The 23,699-nt window shown below is 41.5% G+C and overlaps 1 protein-coding gene across 1 annotated transcript in view; it reads left to right on the top strand.

Moving 5' to 3' along the window:
- The window catches only part of LOC143933353 (uncharacterized), a 34,969-nt gene extending 21,965 nt beyond the window's left edge, over positions 1–13,004 (top strand). Inside the window, exons 6-7 of the mRNA XM_077456219.1 lie at positions 10,052–10,081; positions 12,808–13,004. Of these exons, the coding sequence (XP_077312345.1) occupies positions 10,052–10,081; positions 12,808–13,004 (227 nt within the window). The remainder of the gene's footprint in view (positions 1–10,051; positions 10,082–12,807) is intronic.
- The last annotated feature ends 10,695 nt before the right edge of the window (positions 13,005–23,699 follow it).

Genomic DNA, 23,699 nt, shown 5'->3' with positions numbered 1-23,699 from the left:
ACTTAATCTTGACGACTAGCACCACAGCGAGACCCCCTTCTCCCCTCGGGAGCTCCCCTTGACATAGGTACCTCCCCGACCCACTCCTCCCCCTTCACCCCCCTTCCTCTTCTGTCTCCTCTACTTCTGTCTTGGCTTTCTCTCCCTCTTTACTCCGCCCCTCCCTTCGAAATCTTTCGTCGGGAGGAGGTGGATACACGGCACAAGATCAGAGCTTAGCCTGAGCAAGGGCGCTCTATCCTACCTATCTGCCTGCCATGGCACTGCTAACTTCTTGCCCACAGGGCTAATCCCACTCTGCCCCCCCCCCCTTTTGGGGCCCGGAGTCGGACTGCATTAGTTACTTTGTTAATCCTCCCTTAGCTTGTACTACTGATATTTTCCCTCTCGAGTTGCCCTATGTTAGGTTTGATGCACACGGTAATCCTAGAGGGTCTGGGGTTCGGGGGGCTTTGGGTCCCAGGCACAGTCTGAGCCCGTTTGGGGTGTCTGGAAGCCGGGCTCCCCGAAGAAACTTGGATATTCCCCCTACTACTAAACTGCACCCCCTCCCCCCTCTCCTTGATTTTTCCTTAGGTAGTTGAATCCCATGTGCATCATTCTCTCACCCCTAGTTTATACAAGCCCTGCACCCATAGCCTTTAACCTCATAGATATTGTTCGCAGGTGCTACCCTCCTCCACTGTATTGTTATATTGTCATACTGTTTCTTATTCTTCATAATGTGCCTTTTTACTGACTCTCCTGCGTGAGAGCAGTTTGTTCCATGTATTATTTTTGTTTCAATAAATACCTTTAAAAAAAAAAAATGACTGGTGCCAAACTTTTCTTTGATCGCACAGCCCTTCCCTGGCCTTGGATCTGCCCAAGATCAAAATGTCAGCCTTCCCTGCCTTTGGGTGTCCATGCTATGCCTCTGGGGGTCAGGGGGTGATGTACTTGTTTTTTTGGGAGTTTAATGTGGCTTAATGTACAAAAAAATACTTGGATGTTATCCAATTTCCCCAAAATTCACACAATAGAAGACTGTATCTATGTCAGCATATTCTAAACATCTCAGGTTGCTTGGTAAAACAGACCAAAGGTTATTCACTTTTAACTATTTTATTATACTCCTAAAACATTTAATTGGAATAGCGTATAGGGTAAATTCAGCTTTACAGAAAATCTGTAAGGTGAACTTACACTGGACCCCCTCCCCAACCCCCGGGTCCTGATGACCTGGAGTACCCCAAAATCACCCGCTGTGACACATCACTGGTCAGGCTTGATAATATCGTAAATGTACATATAAGAGGCATTCTAATTAGTTGGCGCCGTCACATGGGTGACGCCGACCAATCAGGACCCACCTAGCCAATCTTGTCGGCGCTGGAAAAGAGAAAAGAAAACCGTGGGGATTTCAAAACCCTGGACCGGTAAAGCAGCGATCTGATGCGTCACAACAGCCAACCAATACAGTATATTTTTTTTAAATCACATAGGAGATAGAGATAAGGTCAAATCATTTTACTTCTCTTACTACAAATCCAATTAAAATGAATACTATTATAAACCTAAAGAAATAAAAAAAATATATATCTATATAAAAAAAAAAATACACATAAATATATAGCAACATTATCCAGTGCACTTAGTGCACATACCGAGTCAGCAGAATGTGCAATATTAATAGTGGCGCATTAGGGCAATCTACAAATGACCATAAATTAGATATCCACATCACCGGCAGCACAGTGGTGTAGTGGTTAGCACTCTCACCTAGCAGTAAGAGGGTCGCTGGTTCAAATCCCAACCACGACACTACCTGCCTGGAGTTTGCATGTTCTCCCTGTGCCTGTGTGGGTTTCCTCCGGTTTCCTCCCACACTCCAAAGACATGCAGGTAAGTTAATTGGCTTCTGTCCAAAATTGACCCTAGTATATGAATGGGGACCTTGGATTGTGGGCTTCTTGAATGTAGGGACCGATGTGAGTGTGCAATGTACAGGGATAGGGACAATTGTAGACACTCACTCAGGTTGAACTGGATGGACTTGTGTCTTTATTAAACCTTGCTAACTATGAAACTATGAAACCACATCTACACCATCTCCGACTCAATATATACACATGTGCACTCAATACCCAAAACAACATTTTTCTAAAAAAATCCTTCAGACAAAATTATTATATTTTAAAACAATATCTCTTTAAAAAATATCTCTTTAAAAAGTCCATATATTTTCAAAAGACCAGAGGATCACCAACCAAATAAAAGGAGATTCAATCACACTTACAGATCACTTATAAAACAGTTCAGATCTAAATCTATATTTAACCCTCGAGGCGCAAGACTGTCTGTCAAATATATCCATTGTGTTTCTCTCTTAGAAAGTTCCCTGACCATATTGGAACCCCTCTATATGTGTCCAATATGGTCAATACCCCAAAACATTAAGCCCCAGGGGTCCTGATTATGGTGCAATTTAAAATGGAGTGAGACATTGTGCTCCTTATATCCAATGCGTATGTTTTTTTTTTTTTTTACTTTTCAACATGAGAGACGCTCAGCTGCCACCTCAGTGCCATAATCACCCATCACCAGACACCACAAGGGCTAATTCTCGCTGGATCCATCGAGGATAGCCAGTGAGAAAGTTGGATGGTGCCACTATTGGATCTCAGCCAAGGGTAAGCTAATAGAGCATGCTTCAAGGTAATCCCTCTGGCAGAGACAAAAAGCGGCAGTGTGCGATACCCGCACAATGGACAAGCAGATGTAGGAATGTGGTAGAAGGTCTGCCTGACCGGTCTTTCTGATATTACTCCGGTTGTGTCAGAGGCTAAAGATAATTACATCTGACCTCTGGTGAAGCTGGTGTGGTACCAGTGAAACTGGTTAGGAGGACCTTCAACCACATTACTAAATTACTGTATATGGAAACTGATTATATTCTCAATCATGTGGAAAATATTGTGAAACTTTGAAGAAAAATCCAAATGTGACATCCATATATTCCTACATATATTTATAGGACAGGATTATATGCCTATCTTAGATATTCTGACTGCCAATATTTAAGCCTACATGAAAGACGGAGCTTTATAGATGCCCAGGAGGATGTTGGTTTTATTTATTTTTTTCATTATGAATTCACTTGGCCAAGTGTCTTAATGTAGAGATTATAAAATATTCTGTGAATATATTTGTACTAATACTACAGGCGTTGGGCACATTTCTTTACTGCTATTTAGATTATTTTCTTTTTATGGTTGATTATGTAAGAGAAGCTAATATACATAATGTGAGTTTAATTGTTGGAGGTTAGTTTATGGAATGTTATACCAGCAGGGGCGGACTGACCATTGGGCCACTCGGGTACTGCCCGAGGGCCCCATGCCACTAGGGGGCCCCATCAGGGTTGCCAGCCTCAGTAAAACCAGGGAAAGTATGTAAAAATCTGTGTTTTTTTTTTACATCTGTCTCTGAAATGTCCCTTACCGACATCCTTTTGGTCTAAAAATCCAGAGATTATAGCTGCCCCACCTCTCCAGTACCTTCTCAGCCAATAGAAACATGTCTGTGTATACTGTGTGATTGTATACTGTGTGTGTGTCTTTGTGTATACTGTGTGGCCCCATAAGTCTGATTGCCTGGGGGCCCCATAAGTCTGATTGCCCGGGGGCCCCATGAGTTGTCAGTCCACCCCTGTATACCAGCAACTCCTCCATTCTATTTTTCATAGATAATTAGTCCAGGCCTAAATCTTTGGGTAACTTGAATTATGCGGTGTTCATTACATATAATGCAGAAAATGTTTATATATATATATATATATATATATATAGTTGCATAGTTTCTAAGGTTGAATAAAGACACCAGTCCATCCAGTTCAACCTAAATGAGTGTCTACAATTGTCCCTATCCCTGTACATTGCACACTCACATCAGTCCCTACCCTCAAGGAGCCCACAATCCAAGGTCCCCATTCATATACTAGGGTACATTTTTGGACAGAAGCCAATTACCCTACCTGCATGTCTTTGGAGTGTGGGAGGAAACCAGAGTACCCGGAGGAAACCCACACAGGCACAGGGAGAACATGCAAACTCCAGGCAGGTAGTGTCGTGGTTGGGATACAAACCAGCGACCCTTTTTACTGCTAGGCGAGAGTACTAACCACTACACCACTGTGCCACTGTAAACGTTTAAAAATGTATGTTCCAGCTTTTTTTTTGAGCTGCAGTGTCCATGAGCCACATGTTGGGTGTGTGCAGTCCTGACCTGTATGTGTATAAATATATATATATATATATATATATATATATATATATATATATATATATATACAGTATCTCCCAAACTAAGTACATACTTTTTTGTAAATCTTTACTTCTATCTTTTCATGTGACAACACAGAAGAAATGACACTTGTCTACAATGTAAAGTAGTGAGTGTACAGCTTGTATAACAGTGTAAATTTGCCGTCCCCTCAAAATAACTCAACACACAGCCATTAATGTCTAAACCGCTGGCAACAAAAGTTAGTGCAAATAAATATGTGAAAAGTGTGTGTGTGTGTGTGTGTGGGGGGCATTTATCTGGCGCCCCCCTGAATCAATACTTTGTAGCACCGCCTTTCTCTGCAATTACAGCTGAAAGCCTTTTTGGGGATGTCTCTACCAGCTTTGCACATCTAGAGAGGGACATCTTTGCCCGTTCTTCTTTGCAAAATACAGGCATACCCCACTTTTAAGTACACAATGGGGTTAATTTACTATTTTGAAAATTTTGAAAACCATTTAATATTTTTCTTTCACTTCACAATTTAGACCATATCTATCACATAAAATCCCAATAAAATATATTTATATTTGTGGTTGTAACATGACAAAATGTGAAAAATTTAAATATATATATAGAATACCTTGAAAAAGTATTCATACCCCTTTAAATTTTTCACATTTTGTCATGTTACAACCACAAATATAAATATATTTTATTGGGATTTTATGTGATAGATATGGTCTAAATTGTGAAGTGAAAGAAAAATATTAAATGGTTTTCAAAATTTTCAAAATAGTAAATTAACCCCATTGTGTACTTAAAAGTGGGGTATGCCTGTATTTTGCAAAGAAGAACGGGCAAAGATGTCCCTCTCTAGATTTAAATTCTCATCTTTGAAACCTTTATGATCTGCAATACTTGGAGACAGTGTTATTCATTATTAGTTATTAGTTCTGAATCACTGTGACCTATTTGGAAATTTTCATTATATGCATCCAATTGATAACAATTGTGATGGAAGACAGTTGCTCTTTGCTGATTTTTATGACATTTTCTCATCTGGAGAAACTATTTCTACAATATATATATACAATCTGAGAACAGATCTGAGTTCAGTGAGATATTATTTACAAAAAAAAAATAAAAAATTGAAACATGTATTATGTATTGTGTGTGTGTTTTCATTTTTTTTTCTTTTACATATTGTAAAAATGATTGTTTCTTACTTTTATGAAGTTTATTTTTATTTTCCACCCTCATCCTCTTGCTGAAGCTCACAGGGTCATTAGAATAATAATTGCCTTGTTGTGGGATTGGTCATACCTTCTGCCAATCAGTAGATAGACCCTATGGACAGCCCCTCCCATCCAGGACACATAAGGGTATAAAAGAGCTCCATCGGACCCCATTGTCATCACACTTCCTGATCAGATCCTACATCCGCTCTGTATGTATGGAAATTCATTCTCCAAGGGGAGACGTTATGTGATTGTATTATCCTTACTAAGATGGGAACTTGGCTTGGTGTTGGGCTTCTAAAATGTGTCCGTACATTGTGTGCTATAATCGTACACAATATTAATGTCTATTGTAATGTAGTATTGTACAATATCCATCATTATAATGGATTGATTATAAAGCTTAGATGATCACATGACCATACGATGGTGACATGTATTATTCTGCAACTAAAATGGGGCCAGTAATGGAATTCATGTATGATTAGACTTCAGAGACTCAATTCACTTACAGGCTCCATTCACGTGTTGCCCAATCGCTCATTGCTGCAAATAATAATGGTTTTGGCAAACAGTACAATAGCTTATTACATTAAGCCTTATGTCTTAATAAATACCCCAACTTATTTATTATGTGTATTTATTATTTCACTGATCAGAAAGGAAAATTATGAAACCCGTCGCTGTGCTTCTCCTCTTCTCATTGGGTGAGTTCCCTTCCTAATATTGTTATCTGATTTGTTTTTATGCAGACTTGTTACAATCCAAATACCCCGGGTGCTGGACAGCAGCTAACGATTGGGCTCAGTTGCCCGTCCTCCTGGATCTCCAGAGATCAGTACATTTGTCCCAGATCACTTATTTCTCATGAAATGTTCCAGGTTTAAAAACCGACCACATTCACAGTACAATATATGTTTTATTGTTACTTTTAACCACTCAAGCCCCGGACCATTTGGCTGGCCAAAGACCAGAGCACTTTTTTGCGATTCGGCACTGCGTCGCTGCCACGGCGGAAAATTTAAAGGGACGCACAGGTACGCCCATTTGCCCAGCCGTGCCATTCTGCCAATGTACATTGGCGTGCGACTGTCGGGAACCGGTTAATAATAATATAATAATATCAAATAGCAGAGTGCTGTAGTATATGTTTTATTGTTACTTTTAATTGATATGATCTAATTATAATGCTTTGTAGGAAACATTGTTCTAGAAAGACATTTTTACTATAGCTCATGGAGGGGGGGGGGGGGTGTAAATCCCAACAATGAGCTTCTCTTATTTGCTCCCTTTCAGTGAAAGCTCGTCGTTATATCTGACAACAAAAACCTGTGTTGATCCTGCCAAAAACCTAAAGAGACAACAAAAACCTGTTGATCCTGCCAAAAACCTAAAGAGACAACAAAAACATGTTGATCCTGCCAAAAACCTAAAGAGTTTTTTTTTCTGCAGTGTTATCAGTTACATTGTTTCTATCTATGTCTGTGGGGCTGCACAATATGTTATAGCAATGATAAGAGGGAGCTGTTCTGTAGTCCTGTCCTAGGGCATCACTGCTTCTTCTCTGTACATACAGTAAAGTGAATGAGCGCTGTCGCTTTTAGGCCAGAAAGATTGTCACTGACGGGATCACCAGGTGAACATGAAGGGGAAAAAAAAAAAATTGAAAATGTATTACTTTTTTTATTACATGGATCGATACATTCATTTTTTTTAGTAAGTTTAGTTATGCTTATATGCAGATTTGCATTACGTGCGGGAATAGGCGATCGCCGTAGATGAAGGGGTGTGATGAGCATAGCGTTCCCTGGCATTTTCATTGCTTTCACAATAAAAGATATCAAATGCCTTGAGGTCTTTGTTATAGAAACTAAACTAGAAACTAGTCCCCCAAAGGAACACTAAACTACAAACAAGAGATTTTTTTCCCTTTTATATAAGAGGGGAAGTGTTCTGGATATATATGTTTGATTCGCTTGCCCCAAAGGGTTAAAAACGAAGAGTTAGAAACGTGCAGTTTGATATAGTGGTAATTAATTTAATTCCCTACACGCTGGATCGCCACCCACACGCCGGTGAGCACGTCTTTCAGCGATTACACTACAACCCGGCAGGGGTTTAAGTGGTCGCCTCCTCCTCGATTCCTCCTCCCCCCCCCCCGTCATGGGAGAATGGATCGGACTGGGACACTGTTCATCTCCTCGTTGCTCAGCGGACTGGAGGTGACTATTTAAGCTTTTTTTTTCTTTTCTTGTGATCGAACAGGACTAGTTTTTAATCATCTGCAACAGGGCTGGATTGGGACAAAAATTTGGCCCTGGACTTCATCCAGCCCGGCCCACTTTAATTTAGCAAACACGCAAAAAACTGTATATAAACTGTACGCAATTGCGCAAAAAAGCCCCTAGAGAGCCCCCTTTACATCAGGGTTCCCAGAGAGCCCCTCCTTACATCTGGGTCCCCAGAGAGCCTCCCCTTACTTCAGAGTCCCCAGAGAGCCTCCCCTTACATCAGGGTCCCCATATAGCCTTCCCCTTACATCAGGGTCCCCAGAGAGCCCCTCTTACATCAGAGTCCCCAGAGATCATCCGCCTTACATCAGGGTCCCTAGAGAGCCAACCCCTTACATCCGGGTCCCCACAGAGCCCCCCCCCCCTTACATCCGGGTCCACAGAGAGCCTCTCTCTTACATCAGGGTCCCCAGAGAGCCTCCGACTTTCATCAGAGTCCCCAGAGAGCCTCTCTCTTACATCAGGTTCCCCAGAGAGCCTCCGGCTTACATCAGGGTCCCCAGAGAGCCCCTCCTTACATCAGGGTCACCAGAAAGAGGGCAAGTAGTGGGCCAGGACCCTGTGGTTGGGGACTCCTGGACTGACTCTGGGCTATGGGCCCCAGATTTGTGGCTATAGCCCCAAAAGTCCCCCTCCCCCAGCGATGCAACTGGCTGTCACTGAAACCGGCCCACTGAGCCAACGGCCCACCGGGAAACTCCCTATAGTCCCTATGGCCAGTACATGCCTGATCTGCAATAATGAATAAAATTATTCATTATTCGTTATTTTTCACCTGTTGCGGACTGCTTCCTTAACCCTTTGAGCGCTGGATTTTTGTGTTTTTATTGTCTGATACCAGTTATGGTTTGTATCCAGCCGCGCTGGGTATAGACCCCTCTCCAATGACTTTCACTCCCCCTTCTTTGTTTGTTTCACATTTTTTTCCACTTTTTAGCGCTGGTGTTTATTTGTTTTTAATGCCTTTAAGCTGAGGGTCACACTACCGCGACTTGTCAAGCGACTTAGTCGCCTGACAAGTCGCGCTCCGTTCTATACTATGGAACCGTTCTAATAGGAGCGACTCAAGTCGCTCCGACTTAGAAAAAGGTTCCTGTACTATTTTTGGGGTGACTTCAGGGCGACTTGCATTGACTTCTATACAGTCGTCGTTTTGCAAGTCGCTGCTGAAGTCGTGTGCAGGTCGTGTCTGTGAGTCGCGCTGCAAGTCGTGTGCAGGTCGTGTCTGTGAGTCGCGCTGCAAGTTGTGTCGCCCCCTGTGTGAACGGGCACTCAAGGTGATGGACTGGCCAAGCATGTCTCCAGACCTAAACCCTATTGAGCATCTGTGGGACATCCTCAATGGAAGGTGGAGGAGTGCAAGGTCTCCAACATCCACCAGCTCCGTGATGTTGTCGTTGAGGAGTGAAAGAGGACTCCAGTGGTGACCTGTGAAGCTCTGGTGACCTCCATGCCCAAGAGGGTTAAGGAAGTGCTGGAAAATAATGGTGGCCACACAAAATATTGATAGTTTAGGCCCAATTTGGACATTTTTACTTAGGGGTGTACTCACTTTTAGTTTCCAGCGGTTTAGACATTAATGGCTGTGTGTTGAGTTATTTTGATTGGACAGCAAATTTACACTGTTATACAAGCTGTACACTCACTACTTTACATTGTAGACAAGTGTCATTTCTTCAGTGTTGTCACATGAAAAGATAGAATAAAATATTTACAAACATTTGATTTATGTACACACACACACACACACACACACACACACACACACACACACACACACACACACACACACACACACACACACACACACACACACACACACACACACACTATATTACCAAAAATATTGGGACGCCTGCCTTTACACGCACATTTATTTTAATGGCATTCCAGTCTTAGTCCGTAGGGTTCAATATTGAGTTGGCCCACCCTTTGTAGCTATACCAGCTTCAACTCTTCTGGGAAGGCCGTCCACAAGGTTTAGGAGATGTGTCTATGAGAATGTTTGACCCATTCTTCCTGAAGAGCATTTGTGAGGTCAGGCACTGATGTGGCCACCTTCCTATTTTTCTCCCGGTTCGGGTTTATTTTATGGTGGAGCTCCAATGAATGGAAATGTTTTTTGCACAGCTCATCCCTCTGTTCCTGGGAATCGTTTCATCAGTGATCCCATCTCGTTATTATGTTACAAATTCTTCAACTCTATATTACCCTTTTTTGTGAACTAATTTGATTTCCTTTCTATTTCTGCAGCCCTGCACTCATTTGGTGTTGATGGATCAAGTAAGTATCTTTCCTCCTTGCTGGTAAGCCAGCCACACATGTTACAACCTGGTTGTAGAATCTCTCTACACCTTGTAGTACAAGGGTCTACCTAAGCAGTCAGTCCGCTTACTATATAGCCAAAAAAGCGTTAGGGTTAGACTAAAGAAGACCTCACACACTACATAGTTGCTTGTATGTTGGATTGGACCACATGTGGCCAACGTTCCACAAAAATGTGATCAGCATTGACAGAGGAGGACAACACCGGCTTATTATATTGGAGGCAAAGCCAACTGACTCCGCATTCCCTGCTGTTTGTAACACAGAAAGGTCAGTACATCGAGGCGAGGTGGTTTCTTCCAGGAAGTTACCGGGGGCTCAATAACTGGTTATTTTCACCAAAGAAATGTAGCAGAATACATTTGCTCCTAAATATGAAGAAAGATTATTCACCGGCCAGTGTTCCTGATCACCGTCACACCAGTCGTATGATGACGCTGTACTGCACTGGTGACAGTATGTAAAAAATAAAAAAATAAAAAAAAAATAATTGTGATTTTTTATTTATTTTTTCTAATTACTTAAATTTCCAAAAAAAGTAACAAAGAATTACAACTTCAAAATACTCATCGTGCCTCAAGAAATTAGATTAGCACATCCGGATTGATCAATTTTCATATATATATATATATATATATATATATAGTACTTAGTACTATAGTTTGTGGACTCTATAACTGTGGACTAAATAATATGATTTGGGTTATTTTCACCAAAGAAATGGAGCAAAATACATCTGAGCCTAAATTTATGAAGAAAGATTATTTATTTGCAAAAAATTGTATAACAGAAAAATGCATTTAAAAAGAAAAATTAATAATACTTTTTTTTTTTTTTTTTCCGTTGACTTAGCAAAGAATAATGATCCCGGTGGTAATTAAAGGAGTTGTAAAGGCAGTTTTTTTTTTTTAATCTTAATACATTCTATGCATTAGGATAAAAAACCTTCTGTGTGTGTAGCAGCCACCCCCCAGCACCCCCCTAATTACCTACCTGAGCCCTTTCTCTCTCCAACGATGTCCACGATCCCCTCAGCCATCCAGGACACTCCTCCTGATTGGCTGAGACAAAGCAGCGGCACCATTGGCTCCTGCGGATGTCAATCAAAGTCAGCCAGCCAATCAGGGGAGAGAGGGGGGGCAGGGCCAGGTTGGGGCTCCGTGTCCAAATGGATACAAGGAGCTCTGACTTGGATTGGGTGCCCCCTGTAGCAAGCTGCTTGCTGTGGGGGCACTCAAAGGAAGGAGGGGCCAGTAAGGAGCGAAGAGGGACCCGAGAAGAGGAGGATCCAGGCTTCTCTGTGCAAAACCAACTGCACAGAGTAGGTAAGTATAACATGTTTGTTATTTTTTTGTTAAACAAGCCTTTACAATCACTTTAATCGCTTGTTGGCGGTACAAATACATGGAAAATGTATACATATTATTATTATTATTATAATACAGTATTTATATAGAGCCAACAGATTACGCAGCGCTTTACAACATGAGAGTAGACAGTACACTTACAATACAAATCAATACAGGAGGGATCAGAGAGACCAGCTCATTAGAGCTTACAATCTAGAAGGGAGGGTCAAGTGGAAAGAAAAGGTAATCACGCTACAGGTAGTGAGTGTCCATAACAGCGATGGTCAGAGCAAGATGTTTGATCCCGACATGTTTCACCAAACTTGGCTTCTTCAGGGGATATCACAGACCATCTAATGTACATTTTTCATGTATTTTATTAAATCGATTTTTGTCTTTTTTAACCAATACCAATAAACTTGATTCATTTTATATAAAGTTGATCTCTCTATGATAGTTGGCACCCTAAATGTTAAATTCATGGGGATGAGTTGTGGAATATTAGATTGTCACCCAAATGCCATATCAGTCTATATGTTAGGTATCTATTTACTTGGTGTAACATCATCTTTTGCATTTTATTAAAAAAATAAAATAAAAAGGGGTAAATATTGTTTTGTTTTTTGTGTATTCTTCCAAAAAAAATTGTGTTTGCAAAACCGCTGTGCAAATACCGGGTGACATAAAAAAATTGCAATGATCAAAATTTTATTCCCTATGGTCTCTGGTTAAAAAAAAAAAAAATGTATAATGTTTGGGGGTTCTAAGATATTTTCTTCCAAAAAAATACTGATTTAAACAAAAAGTGCCAGAAAATGCCTGCTCGGCAAACAGTGGCATCATCCATATCCAGAAATTGAAGTATTGAATTGTTTATTATAATTTTAATGTTTGGGGGCTTTTATGTGTAGATTTGTGAATGGTATTATAAATTGTTTCACATTTAATCTCTTGCCGCTCACATAACGCATATGTGCGGTGGCAGAGAGGGTGGGCTTTAACAACCACACGCTGCACATGTGCGGCCAACGGGAAGCTGAGGCTCTTATGCTTAGAGCGTGCTCATTACATGCACAGTGACCGAGTTGCCATAGACAACTTTTGCTATCTGGTAATGATGGGGAGCCAGTAGGATCGCCTCCTGATCATGTGACCATTATGATAGCCAATCACAGTGGTCATGTGTTCAGGCAGTCCATCTACCCCCCCCCCCCCCCCCCCCACGAGATAAAGACCCCATTAAAGGGATGATGCTGGGGCTGGGAGGGAAGATATTAAAAAAATGCTTTGCTTTAGGGGTCTTGTAACAGATGCTTTCTCGTTCCTTCTCCACAGTACCACAGTGCAAGCACCCTAACCAGGTTTGGAGCTCATGTGGGACTGCCTGTCCGGACAATTGTCAAAACTATAGAGATGTAAATAGACCCTGCATAACGATGTGTGTACCAGGCTGCTTCTGCCGGAAACCATACATCTTCCAAAATGGAAAGTCTGGCCCCTGCACCCATTTTAGGTCATGTCCAAGAACATAAACTGAATACTATGAATGTGCCTAACGCCATCTGGAAAGGGGCACAAACCCGTGCATGACACATGAGAAAACATTGTACGTACCATTTGTCTGAAAAATAAAGACCCGTACATCCTGCTGAAACGTGTCCTGAGCTTTCAATTAAAGGGAAACTATCATTTTGTGGGAGCTAATTTTTCTGATGTTTTATTTATTACTATTTATATAAACTATTTAATTTGCTTAACTAAGGAATTATTTATTGCACAGGAGGCCCCCATGAGACCAGTATCACAGAACATTATGGGGTTCTGTAAAGAAACAGCACAGTAGAAATGATGGTCAGTACAAGGGGTGGGCAGGAGGGATGGCTGCCTTGGGCACTATGGTATCATGTGAGGTGGGGGGAGGGGCACCACAAGGAGATTGGAGGGGGGATTTGTGTTGACAAGGGGAATTTGGAGGGTGGCAGGGGGTAAAATTTGTTCTAATAGGGCACATTTGGGGAGGTGTGCTAGGAGTGGTGATTTGGGGGATTTATGTTGAGAAGGAGGATGAAGGAAGAGGATTTGTGTTGGGAGGGAGGATTTGAGGGGTTTGTGCTATAAAAGTAATATGGTAGAGGGGAAATACTTTTTTGGGGGGGGGGGGTGGAATGTGTGCTAGTAGAGACGATTGGTGGGGAAATTTGTGCTAGGATGGGGGATAGGGGGAGGGGAGCTTGTGTTGAAAGGGAGGTGGGGGGGAGAGGATTTGTGCTTAGAGGGGAAATTTGAATGGTAGAGGTTTTGTGCTAGGAGGGGGAAGACTTTTTTTGCAGGGGGGATTTGTGCTAGGGGAATATGTGGAGAGAAAGGATTTTAGCTGGGTGCTTAGGGGGTGAGAATGCAGATTAGAGCTTGATTTTTTTTTTTTTGCGAGGGAGCAATTTGGCATGTTTGCCCTGGGCTCTAGATGACCTTGTCCTGGCACTACTAGAAATGGTTTGTTTCAGGTCACCTGTCTCCAATTGAATCTCCTTATGGTAAACAGCATGACTGGAGGAATATGCACTACTGGCTAGTGATGTCACTAGGGTTGGCGTCACCTGGTGTGGTAAAACGTGTTGTCCTCCCCCCAATAATAATTTGGAGGCAGATTCTGGCTAAGCACATTAACAGGTGTATATCAGAGCTTTCCCCATGACCACCCTCCCTAGGAATGTCAGAAGCTTGTGTGTGGGAGAGGTTTCAACTAGGGACATGTGTCAGTGGATGGTATCATCCTTATATCGAATATGTAGTAAGAGAGTAGGTGGTAGGACCTTAAATACCCCTCCCGTGATCACAAAGATACAACAATATAAAAAATGTACAAAACTTTATTTTTACCAGTAAAATATATAAAAACACATACTGCGTATAAATGCTTGCATATTACTACCAATATTCATAATTTGTTGGGGGACATACTAAAACATTTATAGGCTTAAAATGGCTAAATGTAGCTTAACATGTAATAAAGTGCCTAAACCTCAATCAATTGCCCTGAAACTTTTCACAGTCTTAAGTTTTTAACTTTCCAAACCTATCCTAGATGTTTCAGGTATTTCTGTGTTCCACAAGGCAATCTAGGGACATTAAGCTTGTTTTTTGGGGAGCTTAATGTGGCTTAACATACAAAAAAAGGCCTTAAATGTTAACCATTCTATGTCTATAGATAGACTATATCTATGCCAACATATTCTGAAAATTTTAGCTCATTTGGTAAATCACCCCAAAGTTATTCACATTAAGCTATATTTTACAATTCTAAAACATTTAATGTGAACAGCTTAATATAAAAAGAGCTTAAAGAGGAAGTAAACCCTGATGAGTTTACTTCCTCTTTTTTTTCCCTGCAAAGGTAAAGCATAATGGACTACTGTGCATCGCATAGTAGCCCATTATGTGTCACTTACCTGACACAGGAGCCAGCGAAGTCGCGCTGTCCCCTGTAGTCCGCTGCATCCATCTAGCTGGTGGCGTCTCGCAGCTCCGCCGCTGTCATTCGGCGAAGCCGCGATGACGTCACTCCGCGCATGCGCACGGGAGTCGACAAATGCGGCAGCTCCATTTTTGGAACTGCCGCGTTCAGTGCGCCTGCGCGCCGCTGTCTACGGCGCATGTGCCGTAGACAGCGGTGCCCGTTTTCGGGCAAATATCTCCTAAACCATATAGGTTTAGGAGATATTGCTTGGACCTACAGGTAAGCCTTAATCTAGGCTTACCTGTAGGTCAAAGTGGTTTGTAAGGGTTTACAACCACTTTAATGTACCATGTACTTCCCATAACTTTTTCAAGACGTTTCATGGGTTTTGGTCTCCTACTAGGCAAACTAGGGGGACATTAAGCTTTGGCTTAACGTACAAAAAAGAGCTGAAATGTTAACCAAATTCACCCAAACCTCGCACAATAGAAGACTGCTTATGTCAACATATTTTGAAAATTTTCAGAACATTTAGTATATCTCACCCAAATTTTTTTTATAATAAGTTATATTTTACAATCCCAAAACATGTGGCTTAATGTAAAAAGAGCCTAATGTACCATAATGTGCCTAAACTTTAATAAATTGTGTTTTGCACAACCTAAGTTTTCAACTTCTCAAACCTATCCTAGAAGAGTCATGGATTTTGGTCTCCAACAAAGAAAATTAGGGTGTTAAGCTTGTTTTTTTGGGGAGCTTAATGGGGCTTAACTTACAATAAAATGCCTAAACCTTAATCAATTGCCTTCAAACTTTGCACAACCCAAGCTTTCAGCTTCACCGAACCTATCCGAGATGTTTCAAGGATTTTTTTTCCCATAAAATCACTAAATCAGTGAGTGACATTGTAGCCCCTACCACCTTGTGTAGTGGCCGTAGTGTGGGACAGCCAATGGGGGAATATTATGCTTGTCTCACCAGCCAATCAGGTTTCTTGGCCAGTGGTGCATGCTGGGGAAGTGCATATATATGTAGGAGAATTGCCATGTTCTCAGTCTTCGTACAGCCTGCATCCAGGCTTGTCCTGGAGATGGGAATGGTCAAGTGTGGGAAAGGTTTGACTAGGCCTCAAGCCTAGAAGAGGCCTCACATGCTGATTGAGGAGGAGAACCAAAGACGCTGGATGGCTACTGGAGGTATCTGTTACTGGAAAGGACCTGCTGTCTCTCCTACTGAAGATCTTATGTCTATCCTTATTCAGCAGCTCTAATACCCAGTGCCAGCCTGTGCTCCTATTGATTCTGCACTGTGGAATACTGAAAGGGACTGGTGACTCTGGAGTTCTGTTCTAATCTAGTTTTGCCATGGATGTACTCAGCCCTATACCTTCTCTGTCAGTTTTAGAGTTCTCCAATAAAGCATTTAAAAATGTACTTAAAATGACTGGCACCAAACTTTTCTTTGATCGCACAGCCCTTCCCAGCCTTGGATCTGCCCAAGATCAAAATGTCAGCCTTCCCTGCCTTTGGGTGTCCATGCTATGCCTCTGGGGGTCAGGGGGTGCTGTACTTGTTATTTTGGGAGTTTAATGTGGCTTAATGTACAAAAACATACTCGGATGTTATTTCCCCAAAATTCATACAATAGAAGACTGTATCTATGTCAGTATATTCTAAAAATCTCAAGTTGTTTGGTGAAACAGACCAAAGGTTATTCACTTTTAACTGTTTTATTATACTCCTAAAACATTTAATTGGAATAGCGTATAGGGTAAATTCACCTTTACAGAAAATCTGTAAGGTGAACTTACACTGGACCCCCTCCCCAACCCCCCGGGTCCTGATGACCTGGAGTACCCCAAAATCACCCGCTGTGACACATCAGGGCGCCACTTCACTGGTCAGGCTTGATCTCCTAAACGTACCTCGTAAATGTACATATAAGAGGCATTCTAATTGGTTGGCGCCATCACATGGATGACGCCGGCCAATCAGGACCCACCTGGCCAATCTTGTCAGCGCTGCAAAAGAGGAGAGAAAGCCGTGGGGATTTCAAATCCCTGGACCGGTAAAGCAGCGATCTGATGCGTCACAACAGGTGATCGCGGGACTCCAGGTTAGCAGGACCAGAGGGGATGGGGAGGGGGTCCAGTCTAAGTTCACTTTACAGATTTTCTGTAAAGGTGAACTTAAACTTTAATGTAAAAGGAGCTCTATGTGTAATAAAGTGTCTAAAACTCAATCAATTGCCTTGCAACTTTGCACAGAACTTTGCACAAGTTATTTTGTGTACAATAAACCATGTTAAGCTCCCAAAAAATTAAATGGGTTGTAAACCCCTTAATATTTTTCATCTATGCATTAAGATGAAAAACCTCCCGTGATACAGTAGCCCCCCAGAGCCCCCCCCTTTTCCTTACCTGAACCTGGTCTTTCCAGCGACGGGGACGAGCACACCCGCTCCAGCCGGTGTCTCGGGTCCTGATTGTATATATATTGATAAAAGCACAGCCATTGGCTCCCGCTGCTGTCAATCAAATCCAATGACGAGGGAGCCGGTGGCGGGGCCGAGTCCTGCTGTCTGTGTCAAAGGACGTAGCAGCAGGACACGGGAGCCCCCCAGAGCCCCCCCTTTTCCAGAGCCCCCTTGCAGCAGCCCCCCAGAGCCCCCCCTTTTCCTTACTTGAGCCCGGTCTTTCCAGCGACAGAGACGAGCACACCCGCTCCAGCCGGTGTCTCTGGTCCTGATTATATATATATTGATAAAAGCACAGCCATTGGCTCCCGCTGCTGTCAATCAAATCCAATGACGAGGGAGCCGGTGGCGGGGCCGAGTCCTGCTGTCTGTGTCAAAGGACGCAGCAGCAGGACACCGGAGCACCCCCACACAAGTTCCCTCGAGGGAGAGCGGCTCTCCAATGGGTCACTCGAGAAGAGGAGGAGCCAGGAACACTGCTGAGGGACCCCCGAAGAGGAGAATCAGGGCCACTCTGTTCAAAACCAACTGCACAGAGGAGGGAAGTATAACATGTTTGTTTAAAAAAAAAAATTAACCTTTAAGTATCCTTTAAAGTGGATGTAAACCCACAATTTTTTTTTTTTAATTAAGGCTTGAACCTTATACAGTATAGGATTTCATGTCATCTGTGCCCAATCTTGACACAAAGAGTTAATCCAACTCTGAGCAGTCCTCTTATCTTTTTTCAGTGAGATAAAAATGGACAGACAGAGAAATAAAAGTCAGTTTTTGCACCCCTTGCTGTGAGTGACAGGTGATTTACAGATCTCATGCACGAGCGTGAGATTAGGCTAGCATACATGCTCAGTTATTTTTTATTTATTTTTTACATAAAGAATTTTTATTTGAAAATTTCAGAGAGTAAGTACATGAGAGATCAAATATTAAAAAAAAAGATGAAAGAGGGTTTGGGGTTAGGGAAGGTAGAAATAGAGAGGGGGGAGGGAGACAGGTGGTGGGTGCCATCCCCCCTCCCCACCCCAGCGTCCTCATTGGTATATTTCTAGTTGTACCTTCATTAAAGGAAAGTAAGCCTTATATTTTCCCGTAGTCTGAAAGTATTTCCAACAAGCCCAGATGGTTGAAAATTTTCGTAGACGTTCTTGGGTGGTATAGATTAATTCTTCTATCTCCTCTATCTTAGCAGCCCTGGTCAGCCACTCCCGGTTGGAAGGAATGTCTGTGGATCGCCAGTGCATTGGAATACATAATATGGCCGCCTTGACCATATTCATGGCTAATTCTCAGTTAAATTTGCCAACAGGAGTGGAGGGCTGAGGAGTGATGGGAGCTGACAGGCAGGGAGGGAGAGGGGAGAGGAGGACAGAGAAGGCACGTAAACTGACCACGGTGTCAGGGCTCAGCAACCACGATAAACTGTGGTCAGCTTACGGGGGGGGAGGAAAGAACCAGGCAGAATCAGACAGGTATTTCAGGTGATATAAGTGGCCAAATTACACAACACATGCACTGTGCCTGTTATTCATGCTTTAAAGGAACAGGATCCATTTTTTTTTTTTTATTTGGGGTTACAAACGCTTTAGCTGCTCTTACTGTGAAGAATCCCTTCTTAAACTGATGGAAAATTAAGATTAAAATAGTATGTGTGCATTCAGAAGGGCACAGCTCGTGTTCTGTGGGCCATTCAGTCAAATTTTTATAAATATCCTTATTATTGAAACAATCCTTCATATATGCTATTGGAAAGAACAGATTTAAAAAACTTACAAAAACATACTTTTCATGTTATAGGTAAAAAGAAAAAAAGATAAAACAATAGAATTACATTTATACTCCTCGTGTCCAGATACAGACATTGCCCAATGAACTTGCAAATAATCCATCACATCACAATTGGACTGGATCTCCACCCCCATTACCCCCCCCCCCCCCCACACACACACACACACATCTAGTATAAAGTCAGGTAAATACTGTATGTGGTTTTTATTTTCCTACCCAGAGGGACAGAAAGAACATCACTTGAGATCTGTAATTACCAGTGGCGGCCCGTCCATAGGGGGCACATGGGCATCGCCCCCCCCCCCCCCAAAGCTAGTCACAAAAAAACATAACAAATCTCTGTTGTCTGTCATTTAGTGGCATTATTATATAGCAAGTCTATCTATCTATCTATCTATCTATCTATCTATCTATCTATCTATCTATCTATCTATCTATCTATCTATCTATCTATCTATCTATCTATCTATCTATCTATTCTTTATCTGTCTGTGTATCTAATAAGTACATTTTGTTTATCTATCAATCTATGTATCTAATATCTATCTATATTAAATTTTTTCTCTAGCTAATATCTTTCCATCTCTCACCCCCCCCCCCTCCAATATCTATCTATCTATCTATCTATCTATCTATCTATCTATCTATCTATCTATCTATCTATCTATCTATCTATCTATCTATCTATCTATCTGCTGCATAATAATGCCACTGAATGACAGACAACAGAGAAAGGAAGGAGAGAAAAGGAGAATTCCAGCGACAGGCAAGATTTCTTAAAGGACGACTTGCACCTGTTTCCAGAGACAAATGTAATATTTTATTTTTATTTTATTTTAGCTACCTAAAGTCAGAAAGATGAGAATCACCAACATTCTTCTTGTTGTTACTTTGGGTGAGTAAGCACTTGACTACTTATTAGTATATATAAATATATATACTAAATATATATATATATATATATATATATATATATATATATATATATATATATATATATATATATATTCCAGTATAAATCCCATAGTTTGTAGGCATACAAAACCAATCAATATGAATTGATGAATGATTTTGTAATTTTTTTTTTTTCAAAAACATGCAGCAGAATACATTTTGGTCAACATTTATGAAGATTTTTTTTTTTATTGGATATGTTTTATAACAAAAAGTAAAAAAAAATTATAAATCTCAAATCTCAATGGGGAAAAATCTCATGCTGGATATTTATACTGATATGGACTGGGTAATGTGTTATATCAGTATAGATATCCAGCATGAGATTTTTCCCCATTGAGATTTGATTTGTTTTCAAAGTGTTCCTTTCATTTTTTTGAGCGGTGTATTAGAGGAGTATTGATAAATTTCAGTGGCATTTGGGTCAGAGGACTGGTTCCCAGTCTTACAGTTAATTTATAGAAACATAGAAAAGTGACGGCAAAAAAGAAGACAGAGTTGTCCATCAAGTCCGTTTGTTTTTTTTGTTTTTTTTGTTTTTTGCTTAGGTTTATTTATTTATTTTATTTTTTTTCATTATCTTTATTGCCTGACTATATTTTCAGTAGAGCCTGTTTTCTTTGTTGGACTGTAAACCACATATTACCTAAATATCACACATATCTATTGCCTAACCAATACAAAATTGGCAAGGACACAGAATAAATTGGCTGTACATATTGTGCTTATTCAGAACTGATTCCACTCTTCTCTTCTGTCTCTCTTTACAGCGCTGCTTGCGGTGTGCCAGGCCAATCCAGTGCAACGTAAGTCAGCGGGCATCGGAGTCACAATAGCAATCTATTACAATCACCAAATACATTTAAAGTCTACATGCAGTGGCGGCTGGTGGTGTTTTCTTTTTTTGGGGTGGGGGGGCGCGATCTGTCCGCCCCCGTCCAGCGCCACCCGCCCTGGTCAGTCCCCACACTTACCCCATCTAGGTATTCTGGTCTTGCGGGTGGCATCTCCTCCTTTCTCTGGCTTCACAGTGGCGTGGCTTCCCCTGCGTCTTCTCCCTCTTCCCCTAGACGGCCAATAGTATTGCCTCTCCTTTCAGCCAATCAGGAAAAGGGTCCCAGGATCTGCTTCCTGATTGGCTGGGAGGAGAATCAGTGTGACAACAGCAAATATTAATTTGCTATTATCCCACAACCGGGTGGGCTGCAATGCATCCCGAGCCCAACCTTTGTTAAAGCCTATTAACACTGTAGGCTGTATAAAAGGCTTGTGCAATTCGTTTCGTAACTAATCAAAATTCGGCCGAATTTTGCATCTTTCAGACATTCGGATGCATCCGAATGTCCGAATAAAAAAATAACAAATTACAACGAATACGAAAGAAATATAACGAATGAATTCGACATGATTCGAAATTATTTCAACTGCATTTGAAATTATTTCAACATGATTTGACATTATTTCAACCGCATTCGAAAATATTTTGTGACCCAAATTTAGGGCCATGTATCTCGGGGTCACTTGTGTTTGCATACCAAATTTGGGGTTTCTAGCTATAAGTGACCCTGAGATATGTGGCCCCAAAATCGGGTCGCAAAATGTTATTAGTTATTAGAGCAGAGAATGACATTTTGCGACCCGATTTTGGGGCCACATATCTCGAGGACACTTATAGCTAGAAACCCCAAATTTAGTATGAAAACACAATAGTATTTTCGAATGTGGTTGAAATAATGTCGAATCATGTTGAAATAATTTTGAATGCGGTTGAAATAATGTCGAATCATGTTGAAATCATTTCGAATCCGGTAGAAATATTTTCGAATTTGGTTGAAATATTTTCGAATGTGGCCGATTTTTCTAATTCGGTAGAAAACGAAACGAAATCCGAAAACGAATTTAAGGAAGTTAACGAATATAACTAAACGAAATTAATGAATTAACGAATTAAAACGAAACAAAACTAAACAATTTTTTTCCTTTTGCACATGTCTACGTGTATAAATGGCACTGTATAAATGGCACTGGCAGGGAAGGGGTTTACACCAGGGGCAATCAAAGAGTTACGTGTGTCCCTGGGGGGTGCTTGCTAAATGTGTGGGAAATGGTCTGACTGGGGAAACACAGAGATCCGTATTCCTGCCTAGCAGGAACACAAGATCTCTATGTTCGCCCCTGTCAGAACGGCGATCTGCCTTTTTTATATAGGCAGATCACCATTCTGACTCTCTGGGAAACGATTGCAGGTGGGCGGCGGATATCCAGTCTGCTGGACCCGCTGATTGGCTCCCCCTCTGTCCAATCAGCATGCACGCCCCACAGAGGCTACTGGTACGTCGCTTCACGCAGCCGGGCCGCCTTGCCACACTAAATGGAGACAGTCAAGGCATCGCCTATCGAGATTTTTAGTTTGTTGCCATTTCACGAACATGCACAATTTTACATTTTAACATCATCTTTCACATTTTACAATAAAATTGGGGTAAATATCGTGGGAGTTTTTTCCCCAAAAAAATTAGGTTTGAAAAGCTGTATATGACATAAAAAAATTGCAACAATCACCATTTTATTCTCTACGGTCTCTACTAAAAAAAAAAAAAAAAAAAAAAAAAAAGTATAATGTTTAGAGGTTCTTAGTAATTTTCTAGCAAAAAAAATTGTTTTAAGATATAAGTGCCAGAAAAAACCTGTTCGGCAATATCAGCAATATCCAGAAATTGAAGGGACAATGTAAATTAAACAGTGTGTGTTTAGTATCACTTTAAAGTGGTTTGGTACCTGAAAATGAAACTTCATGTTATTAAAATCAACAGATAGCATACTTACCTAAACGAACCCTGAAAAAAAAAAAAATATTATTTACTTACCTTTTATTTCTGATGTTTCAGCTGACTTCCGGGTTGTCCTCCCGTGGGAGTAGGCGTGGCTATCGTCCTCGCAATGGTCCCTGGGAAAATTGTAAGCTATTTCCCAAGAATCCATGGGGGACAATGAAATTGCGAAATCTCGCGAGATTTCGTTAGGACGCCGGTCACGTGACGAGGGCGTGTACGAATTTGCCATTTTTAAAGTGGGCAGGCAGCTGTATCTGCCATTACCACTATTGCACACTGAGCATGTGCAAGATGGAGCGGAGCATGCTGGGAGCCAGACGTCATCATATACCAGGAAGTAAATGCCTGTGGGCTTCAGACGCCCACAGTTAAAATGGAAAACGCCAGAGCAGGTTTTTATAAGTCATCCTGAGGAAAAGATTCGTCGCGCCGGGGGTCAAATAAACGCCGGACGTGGATGCCAATCGAAGGTAGCACTCGCCCACCTGTGACACAGGTAAGAAAAAAAAAAAAAAGAGCGGAATCCCGCTTTAATATTTGGCGGCTTTTCTGTATAGGTTTGTGTATGATATAAATTGTTTCACATAAATCTCTTGCCACTCACATAACACATATGCGCGGCGGCAGAGAGGGTGGGCTTTAACAACCACACCCGTGGGCGGCTGAGGTCTTTGTGCTGAGAGCGTGCCCATTACACGCACAGTGACCAAGATACTTTAGAC

The sequence above is a fragment of the Lithobates pipiens genome, unplaced genomic scaffold (assembly GCF_037356315.1).
Source record: "Lithobates pipiens isolate NorthernLeopardFrog02 unplaced genomic scaffold, aLitPip1_a1.2 Scaffold_27, whole genome shotgun sequence".
NCBI classification, from domain to species: domain Eukaryota; kingdom Metazoa; phylum Chordata; class Amphibia; order Anura; family Ranidae; genus Lithobates; species Lithobates pipiens.
Note: the sequence above shows the minus strand (reverse complement) of the source record. Positions and strands in the feature narration are given on the sequence as shown.